The sequence below is a fragment of the Chrysochloris asiatica genome, unplaced genomic scaffold (assembly GCF_000296735.1).
Source record: "Chrysochloris asiatica unplaced genomic scaffold, ChrAsi1.0 scaffold00011, whole genome shotgun sequence".
Taxonomy (NCBI): domain Eukaryota; kingdom Metazoa; phylum Chordata; class Mammalia; order Afrosoricida; family Chrysochloridae; genus Chrysochloris; species Chrysochloris asiatica.
This window is the reverse complement of record NW_006408529.1, coordinates 34,805,428-34,816,566: the sequence shown is the minus strand read 5'-3', so window position 1 is coordinate 34,816,566 and position 11,139 is coordinate 34,805,428. Positions and strand designations below refer to the sequence as shown.

The window sequence follows — 11,139 nt, the reverse complement described above, 5'->3', positions numbered from 1 at the left end:
AAAAAAAAAAAAAAAATGAGAACAATAAAACTTGCTGTGACCACATAGTAATTTGTTGTTGTTTTTGTTAAATCTGTCAAATTGGTTGTAACTCATAGTTGACCCTGGAACAGCTAGTGGGTTTGAGTCACCAACCTTTCAGGTAGCAGTGCAGTGCTTTCTCTAAAGCACCACACCAGGAATGTTGTTTTTGTTGGTAAGTGTCATCGAATCGGTTCCAATCCATAGAGGTCTTGTGTAGGGTTTCCAAGGAGTGACTGGTGAGCTTGAACCACCGATATTGTAGTTCAAACCGACTTTGCAGTTTAACACATTAACCCACAGCACCACGCCAGGACTCCATACTAGAAATAGTCATAACTTAAAACTGTGCTCCTGGCTTTCAGTTTCTCCTCTTTCCCTCAATACCATGACTTGAAAAAGATACATATGAAATTATGTTCTCCATCCTAAGTAAAAAACAATAATAAATTAAAACACACAAATATGGGCAGATATTTTAAAATCCTCTTTATCCTTCTAAGTATTTATGAAAGAATCATTTTTAGTAATTCATCTGAAAAAAGATGTCATGTTTCTTGCCTAAGTTACAAGCATTGTGCTGTATTTTCTTTGAATAGGGTATTTCAGCTATCAATTATTATATAACCAACCACTCTAGCAATGTTGGGTTGGGCAGGTTTCTGCTTCATGTAGTGTGAGTTCGGGTGCTGAGATGGTTGGTGTCACCTGGAGGCTGGAAAAAGAAAGCTCACTTGGATTTATTAGACAGATGGGTCTCTATATGGCTACCACATAGCATGGCAGCTGGGTTCCAAAAAGGAACATTCCAAAAGCTTTTAAACACTTTGCTTTTCTGTTTCCAGATTTTTATTCATGATAAACTAATTTTATGAAAGGAGAAATATGACATTTAAAAAAATTCTTCAGTTAATCTTTCCAAATTTAAACTATGCTTCCTCAATCACCTGTCTATCTAAATTTGCAGTTTCTTACATAAGGGTATGGAATCTTGATGCGGTGATATAGGATAAGCACTGGTGTGACGCTGTGGGTTAATGCACCAGACTGCAAAGCCGTTTGAACTGAGGTCAGCAGTTCAAGCTCACCAGCTGCTCCTTGGAAACCCTATTATACAGGGTTGCTATGGGTTGGAACCGACTTGATGATACTTCCCAACAACAACAACAACTGGACTGTAACCTCAAGGTTAATAGAACTCACCAACCACTTCTCAGAAACCCTATAAAGGGGCACTATAAATCAGAACTGACTGGATGGCACTTAACAACAACATAAACGTATCTAAACTCTGCTGCTTTAAGAAAAAATGGGCCAGGAAAACAAACAAAAACTCATCTTACTTTTACATCTATATTTCATAATATTAAAGCAAAAAGAAATCATACCTTTTTATAGTGCATTAGCTTCAGTGTCCTAGGTAATGTTTAATCATTCTAATCTCCCATACGTCACGGTGTTGTTAAATGCCATCAGGTTGGTTCCAACTCATAGCGACCCTGTATAGGCTGGTGGGTTTGAACTATTAATATTGTGGCTAGCAGTCTAGTGCTAACCTGTATGCCTCACCAAGACTCCCCCATATATGGTAGGTATTGAGGAATGAGTGAATTGTTGTTGTTGTTGTGCTTAACTGCCTGGATTGGTTGACTCATAGCAACCCTGTATAGAGATTCCAAAGAGTGGCTGGTAAGTTTGAACTGTCAACCTTGCAGTTCAAACCGACCTTGTGGTCCAGTGCTTATTCTATAAACCATACCAGGGGTAGAGAAAACCTCAGAATGCTAAAAATTACAATGAAAAATAGAACAACCATCAAAGTATTAGTTATTTTCAATATTTGATGACATGTGGTGGTGGTGGTGATGTGCCGTGGAGTCGGTTCCAACTCACAGCGACCCTGTACAGGGTTTCCAAGGCTGTAAATCTTTACGGGAGCAGAAAGCCTCTTCTTTTTCCTGTGGAACACCTTGTAGTTTCAAACTGCTGACCTTGAGATTAGCAGCCCAACTCATAACCATTATGCTATCAGAGCTCCTTTTGGTGATATATCATCACTATAAAAGTAGGCACAGAAGACGCATGCAAAAAAATACATTATTCTTATTTAGGAATCGCTTAATCCTCAACCCTAAACTTTTCCCTGTTATGATTAGGATTCGGTGAGCATAGGACATCTATTTTGTTGTTGCTAAGTGCTGTGGAGTCGGTTCTGATTCATAGCCATCCTGTATAGGGTTTTCCAGGAGTGACTGGTGGGTTTGAACTGCTACCGTGTGGTTCAAATTGAATTTGAGGTCCAGTGTTTATCCTACAGAGCCACATAGGACTTCAGGCATCTGTTTTAGGAGGGAAGAAGGGCAGTCAAAAAAGGAAATGACATAGAAAGGGACCAAAAAGAACTCTCAGAAGGGTTGACTGATGGAATAACTTAACATGTATTCAAATATTTCCATTTATTTTAAAAAGGAATTTTTATTTGTTAAAAAATCAGTAGATACAAATATATTAAATTTAATATCAAACAGGACCAGAATATATAGCTAATAAAATGCCATATACTGATCAACAAAACAAGTCTAATTTTAGGAAGAAAAAAAAAAAAAAATAGGAAGAGCTAATTCTAGAAAAGGAGCCATCTATTTTAAGGTTATGGCTGTATTTCCCTGTAATTCAAAATAAGGACTTATGGAAATGTGATGACTAACCATAATGGGCAGGAGATACAAGAGTAAATCATATCTATGATCCTATGTTTTTAAACTGGCCATCACTAGAATGTGTATATTTTACATGAAAGTAACATTTTATCATTTTAAAGCAAATATGAAAAATAATATATGCCTTTGCTTTCTCAAAAATAAACAAAAACCTGGGAATTTCTATAGTATTCCAGCTACAACTTTAATATACCTGTAAAATAAAAGCTAAACGGAGCAATAGAAATTATTTAAAACCTATCGACACTTCACTATTTCCAGAATCCCACAGATCAAAAAGTCAAATATCTGGTGAAATTTTTTAAAAAGTTAACCATGCACATATTATCTAATAAGATAATCATCAAGTCAGTGTAGAATTAAGAGATTACTTAGAATTTACAGTGTCATTATATAGTCCCAAGTATTATATCAAAAATGAACATAAAAGTGTAGCAGAAATATAAAATCCCCACATATCGCTAAGCAAAATTTCCACCTACTACTCAAGTGTATCTCAGGGTCCTGTTGTGATGCTGTGGGATATGTACTGGACCACAAGGTCAGTTTGAATCACAAGGTGGGAGGTTCAAATTCATCAGCGGCTCCTCAGAAATCCTATACAGGGTCGCTGAGTCACAACCGACTCAGCAGCACTTAACAACAACAATCTTGGATATTTAGGAGTTTTTTTCCCAGACATTTGCATATGTTTAAAACTAGAAAGTCAGGAAGTATTATTAATGAAAGAATAAAAGTACATTTTAATGTATTGTAAGTTGGTCAGGTATATAACGTTTTATATCCTAAATGTGCATTTTAAACAGATATTTTTAATAATGATATTAATGGATAGCTAAGCCCTTGCCTACCTCTGCTTTTGTTATGTTCTTGGTTTATAAATATGAAAAGCCCATGTAAAGGTCAGTTTTGTAATGTTTTGTGGAAAGAAGTATTCATTTTACACTGTTGTTAAGTGCCATCAAGTCAGTTCTGACTCACAGTGATCCTTTACAGGGACTTCCAGGAGCAGCTGATAGATTTGAACCGCCACCTTGCAGTTCAAATTGATCTTGCAGTCCAGTGCTTATTCTGTAGTGTCACACCAAATAGCCAAGATAGAGATATCTAGACTTACTTATACATTTTCAAGATACTAACATCAAAAAAACAAAAGATATAGTCACAACTCAGGGATCTTGTCCCAATTTCCACTAACACTCAGGATATATGTCACTGAAGCTTTACTACAATGTTGTGGCTTCTAAGTGCCATGGAGTTGGTTTCTAAGAACCTGTATAGGATTTCCAAGGCTTTAAATCTTTCCTGGGAGCAGAAAGTAGTACTACAACAGGTATACTTAATATGAATTATTTTCTGACATAAATGAGAATATCTAAATGTAAATATTCTATTTTAATTATGAAATTATACTCGCATTTCACATACATATGATGATTGTGAATGATTTGCTATGTTTAATGGGTAGCCCTAAAACCTTATAAAAGATTAAGTCTAGTTTTCTTTTTCTATCTAATTTAATTTGGGGAAACTGGTAACTGTAATAAAGTATAAGAGTACATTTTTGAGAATTATTGGAGTACAAAATGTTGTGAATTCTTGAGTATTATAACAATATTTGAGGTATGTTTTTAAAAATGCTCTCTATATTAAAATAAATAATTGTCCATTATATATGTTGTTGTTGTGTGCCGTGGAGTTGGTTCCAACTCATAGCGACCCTGTACAGGGGTTCCAAGGCTGTAAATCTTTACGGGAGCAGACCGCCTCAACTTTCTCCCGCGGAACAGCTGGTAGTTTCGAACTACTGACCTTGCGGCTCGCAGCCCGATTCGTAATCACTACGCTACCAGAGCTCCTTCCATTATATATAACTATCCAAAATTTAGTAAGTAGATTAATTCTAACAATAATAACAGAAAATGTATTTTATCCTCTAAATAGAAAAACTGTATTCTCAACTTAGTGGAAACAATTATGTTTACCAGAGAACATTATTTATTTGTATTCTAGATTCCTGCTACATGAAAAGTGCCACAAGGTCTTGTAAAAAAATACTGAGAGCTAACTGCTAAGTATAAGAAAAAGAGCATGTGTGAATAACTACAACTCAAGGAATTTTTTGGTAAGTGACATTAAAGTAGTACAGAAAAGGAGCCATAGGAAACTGGATGAGGAATACAATGATTCAAACTAACAGTAATAAAGAAACAAGAAAAAAAAAAAAAGAAAGCTGTATACATTTGTGTAGGGGTAAAGCAGGAAGAAGAGGTTAATTTGTTAAGTATCTGTGTTCATGCTCCTTAATTATAAGCATTTCCTGCATTAGAAACAGGCTGTCACATTATATGGGTAAGGATGGAAGAATAAGGCTGGTATAGAAATAGACTCTTGCTACAGTAAGTTCACAGTAAATTCCGTACTATTAAAATGGCTATGGAAAACTGAAGTTGGGTGGCCTCTACAAGAGCTATGTTTAAGAGACATCCCTGCATTTTTCTACAAAGTGATAAGAGGGCACTTTATGGAGAGAAACAGAATCCGAACAGAATCTGGAGCTCAAAGTACACATAACATTGGTAAAATATCCTAAAACAACTGCAAAATCAAAGGAAAAATGGGCAGTTATTTTTAAACAACTCCCCAAAGTTGGGAACAGTATTAAGTAAATCTTTGCTAGTTTATAGCTTGATATACATAATCCAATCCTCCATGAAAACAGAAGTCTCTTCCCAAATTGTGTGGAGAAACTGAACACTTAATGGGCCATTTGACATAATATATAAACCATCTACAATAACAAATAACATATATTATGTTCTGAGGGTTTCAATATTTTTGCCACTGTTGTATGAATTTCATTAGATTGGGAAAGACGTGAGGAGGCAGTCAAGGAAAACTAAGCAATTTTAGTCTACAAAATTACTACTCTCAACAAAGTCATTTTTTAAAAATGGAAATAGTTTCTGCTTTATCGTGATATTTGCCATAGGACATTTGCACTATAATAATTTCCAAAGAATTCATTCTTAAAACATTTGGCTAGAAATTATTTTCCCTCAATATTTACAGTCTATCTTTGAAAATACTTTGGGTTTTGAAGATGTAAAAGCCATTCTCTAATATTCACAACTAACTGCCATTTCCAAAGACTTTACAGTACAGAGTCCTTTAGTTTGCAATGTCTATTAGGGAAACCATTGCAAAACTTTGCAGTCAATCACCAGAGGCTATAAAGGATCACATTTCAGTTCCTATCCAGAAAGAAAACAGAGCAGATAATGAAGCTGCCAGCTGCACATTTTACATATTACCTTACACTTACAACTATTGTATATTCACGCAGAATACTGTTCATTGCTTTAATTGATTTTCTTTTTAAATACACCACAAAAACGTAGGGCCCCCAACCCCAAATAGTAAACCACCCACACACACACACAAATCAGGGCTGTTACATCTTAAAAAACAAAGTATTAACATTTTCTGAGCTTTACAAAGAAAACTGTGGTTATCTAGTAAACAAATCTTTCCCTGCGAAATGAGAAATTAAAAAAATGGCAATATCCTAAAAATAATAGATAAATAGAAGATAAACAGATTATTTCTAATTTCTATTATCAGCCACAGAAAATAATGTGTGCTGCTATAATATTAATCACTGACAAAGCTGCAGTTCCATTGAACAAACAACTTTCAGCGTCTGACATTAAAGAGAAAAGGCTTACTTAAGATCTAGCACTTTGAATATGTCACAACTGCTAATAAGAGATAAAGCAGCATTTCGGTTTACAGTGAAAATATGCCAGTAAAAATATAAGCATAAATGTGTGTGTGTGCGTGTACCAAGTTTAAAAATGGTTATTAAAAAGTAAAAAGAAATTAAGAAAGTTAACAGATATTATATTTTAAATAACTTACCTTTCGTCCATCACTTGCATGGCAATTCACATTTAGAGGAGTCAGTAAAGCCATTAGTTTTTCTTCATTACCACTCCTATAAAAAGATATTAAGTCAATTCCTATAAAACTACAGAAATTATTATAAATATATATGGACATTTTTCACACGTGGAAAATAATCTTACTTTGCTTTGATATCTTTTATATGACTATCAACGAATCTCTTTTGCTTTATTACATTGAATTAATTTATTTCTAGTTAATCCCTCTTAATCATCATATGGTGGTACATCTTGGATAATGTAGCTTTCTACATTATTTGCTTTATTTATCTTCATGAAGTCACCTTCTAAATTACAAACAAACTTTATTCTGGTAAGTGATCTAACACTGGAGTGAAAAATACATAAAAATCTCAAAAAGCTTATCAATTAAATTATAAATGATGAAGGACAAAAGAAAATAAATGGATGAGAATTTTAATATTTACTTTATGCTCTTCGTTCAAGCTTTGCTAGGACAATTTTTAGAGAAAGATGAAATCAGCATTTAAATACTCTAACAATATCATTTGGAAAGCTGGGAAACTAAGATTTGCAGGTACCTTAAGATATGTTTCCAATAAAATTAACCTTACAAGCATCACCATATTGAAAGACTTATATGTTAAATATATCAATCCCATAAAAAAAACTATACAAAGATCTTGTATAAGGTTTTATACACATTACCACATAAAATCCAAGCAAGACAATAACATGTTATAATTCTTATAGTCCTCTACCTGCCCTCCCTCTCTTCTTCCTTAAATGCATTATACTCACTTAAAATGAATGGAATCACTTACCTAGCAGCTTCTAGGAGTTCGTCTTTCTTGTATTCACCTAGATGATTGCAAAATATCATGCTGTTAGCATTTGGCAGAAGACAGATTAAGAAATGCAGTAGGCAGCAAATAGAGAATTAAATAGAGAAGAACAGAAAAAGAGAGTCCACACCCCGCTGGGTGATGGAGCCGTGACGTTAGCCAGCTTGTGAAGGCAGCATCACCAGTGCCTTGGAGACGGGCAGCAAATTGACGCAGCTTCTTGTCCAATCCTCAGATGAAATAGCTTTCTTCAGACAACCAATGAATGTTAAATCTCGTGTCCAGAAACACATTCCCTCCAGATAACAGCATGCCAGCTGAAGACAATGTCCCCTTCCCCCTTTTCTATTCAGGCTGTCACAGTATACTTGTGAAGCATAATACATTCTGAGACAAAAGCCCAATAATGTGGCTCTTTAAAGGTACAAATCACTAGTCTTCAAAACAGTCCATTTTATTTGTAATGGCATGGAAAGTTTATTGTGTTTCTTTTCAAAAAGAGAAATGTTATTAGCAATGTTGAGCTTTACAGCAATGCAAAATGCAAAAATCAGAACCACGAAGCCTTTGCCTCTATAGAGTAGGTCTGTAGACTAGAAATACGTGAACCACGTACCAAATGCTATGAGTCTCTTGGAGGCAGCGCCCAAAACAATGAATATATTCTTAAATGGCAATAATATCCTAAAGTGCTATAATCTCTTACACTCTATACAAATTCAGCATCGAATTTAAACGAATAATAAATATTTTTATTATCTTCTAAAAAGGAAGCTGTGGTCTCTGAAAATAAGCATACAAATATCCAGCTAATGAAATTCAGGTAATTTTTCTCCATTCTATTTTTTCACAGTTAGTTTTTAAATCTCTCATGGACTAAGAATAGAAGCATAATTTAAAATCTTCTATAACAAATATTTTACTATGTTCAAGATCTAGCAAACAAATTTCTCTGGCAAGCTTAACTGAAGGACAGTAAATTTTAATAATATAACATTAGTTCATTCAACAAATAAAAGGAACAGTTAGGACTATGATTCAGCTATAATATGCTGACTAAGTTTGCTATATGTATTATTAAAGAAATAAACACACAAAATCTATTAGCAAGTAATTATATGAAAGCAAATATAAAGTATGCACTGTCAGAGTAAGTGAAAATATTACAGTTTCATTATAAAATTAACTTTAGTATTTAAAAAAATATTATCTTTTTTGGTGTAAAATGCAGAATGTTGATGCAAATACTAGAAAATACATGAGAACCACCAAACAATATGTGTTTAAATTATTTACTATAACCTATTATTAGTAAAGAGGCCTGTGTGGCACTGTGGGTTAATGCGCTGGACCTCAAAGTGGGTTTGAACCGCAAGGTCAGCAGTTCAAGCTCACCAGCTGCTCCTCAGAAACCTTATCCAGAGTTGCTATGAGTCGGAACAGACTTGACAGCATTTAACAATAACAATCATTAGTAAATATTCATTTAGCATAGATTTTGTCTTGCATCTTGGATTAAGATTAAGATCACAAACTATAAAAAATCAGCTATTTTCCAAAAAGGAAAATGTTTTTAAATAGTTGTTCTCTTCCAATGGAATTTTGTAAAACAATAAATCCACAGGTTCACAATATATGTGTAATTAGAATGCACGCTTTCATGATCAGTTAGTTGTCTTCCAAATTTCCAGATTTTATTTGTATTCTATTTCTTACCTAATTGATTTTAATATAAAATCCCAGTTATTATATCTTCCATTCAGTACACACCTTATCAAAATCAAAGACCTAATTTTAATAAACCTTTAGGTAGCAATATGGAAGTAAGAGTGTTAATTTAAAACACTCTTTGTGAGAAAAATGCCGTAACACACATCGAAGACCAAAGGGTAAAATACATGTGATAGGGCTTCAAACAGTCTGTGGAAAAATGGAATTGGAGGATATGGAATTTTTCCATGAAATATCTGAAGCTCCTCCATCTATATAAAATCCATTCACTCAAGTAGACACCAAATATTCATTTGAAAAGTCTGCATGTAAGAATAAAAGCAAAGAGGCAATATTTGTCAAAGGACATTAGTCTATTAAAGGAAACAGGCAAGTAATCAAATGGTTATAGTTGTGGTGATGGTGGTTATGTGCTGTGGAGTCGGTTCTGACTCATAGTGCTGACCCTATATAGGGTTTCCGAGGCTATAAATCTTTACCAGAGCAGAAAGCTCTGTATGTAAGTATTACAGTACAGTATGAAAATTCTTTTATGAACATGTGTTATAAGAGCTGAGAGGCTAGTCTAAATGGGATTAACAAGAGTGGTGGTAGTGGTTGTGTGCCATGGAGTCAATTTTGATTCACAGTAACCCTGTATAGGATTTTCCAGACTGGAAACCTTTACAGGAGCAGAAAGCTTCATCTTTCTCCCTAAGAACAACTGGTAGATTCAAACTACTGACCTTGGGGTTAGCAGTCCAGTTCATAACCCGCTACGCTACCAAGGGTTCCTTATTAACAAGAGTTTAAGAAGAGCTTCCTAGAATGGGGGAAACAGAGTCAAAGAACAGGTGATGAAGGGTGAGGGAGAAGGAAGCAACCAAAATAAAAGAAATGAAAATAAGTCTGAAGCAAAGAACACCTGCAAGGGAATAGATGAGGATGAGTCAGAGAAGAAACGGAAAGCTTACAAATGGCTCTGTAAGGCAAGAAATTTGAACTTTATTTTGAAGGCAATGAAGAAATACTGAAATTCTTGAACAAGTATTTGTGAGATATATTTAATGATCTACAAGTTTGTTGTAATTACACAAAATAGTTCCATATCCAAAAAGACAGAGAGAGAAGGAAGAGGCAAGAGGGAGGGAGAAAGAAGGAAGGAAAGTTAATATATTTTGGAGTAAGTATAACTCACTGATAAACCGTATAAACATGGTCAAGATTGTGAACTGGAAGCAGTTAATGCGGAAATGCAAGCTACAGTGAAATATGACTTCAATAGCCTAAGTAATAACTGCAAAAAATTTGGATTCCCCAAAGTTCAAATCCATCCACCTACATAAACTTCTCCTAAAGCTTAGATTATTCATGTTTTCACCAAAAGGCACCGTTTTGAAAAAATGTTACTCCCTCCTTGATAAGTTGATAATAAACCAAAGCTTTCAAATGCAAATATATAAATGCATCTAACAGAGCCAGACACAAGAATTACAAATGATTTTCTATTCTTATTCTTTCTTAGACACTGTAGCACTTTAATCAGCTTTTCTGCAATACATCCCAACATCCACTATCTGGTGCCCAAGGACCACAATCCATAAACACAGAATCTATTTTTCAAATGTCACATTGCAGGAACAAGTAACATAATGAATATAAACTCTCTCACACACTCTGTCAGCAAATTTGAGCTACTTACCTAAGAGTAAAACCACCAGTTCTGCCTCATTTTAACCTGAAATCTGAAACTATTCTGGCTGATACTATGGTGCTCTATGGAGTATTTATATTCTTTAATAACAAACAGATAAAAACTAGCAATAGATCAGCCAGAAAGGAAACTCTAATAGAGTCAAGATAATGGCAGCCAGGGATGGAGACAATAGATGGCTTAAAATATTTTTCTTTGATTAG

At 34.4% G+C, this 11,139-nt stretch overlaps 1 protein-coding gene across 1 annotated transcript in view; it reads right to left on the bottom strand.

The window, feature by feature from the left end:
- TNKS (tankyrase, TRF1-interacting ankyrin-related ADP-ribose polymerase) overlaps positions 1 to 11,139 on the bottom strand; it is a 278,487-nt gene that overhangs the window by 107,180 nt on the left and 160,168 nt on the right. Inside the window, exons 4-5 of the mRNA XM_006834485.1 lie at positions 7,492 to 7,528; positions 6,663 to 6,738 (exon numbers count right to left, since the gene is read on the bottom strand). Coding sequence (XP_006834548.1) covers positions 6,663 to 6,738; positions 7,492 to 7,528 — 113 coding nt within the window. The remainder of the gene's footprint in view (positions 1 to 6,662; positions 6,739 to 7,491; positions 7,529 to 11,139) is intronic.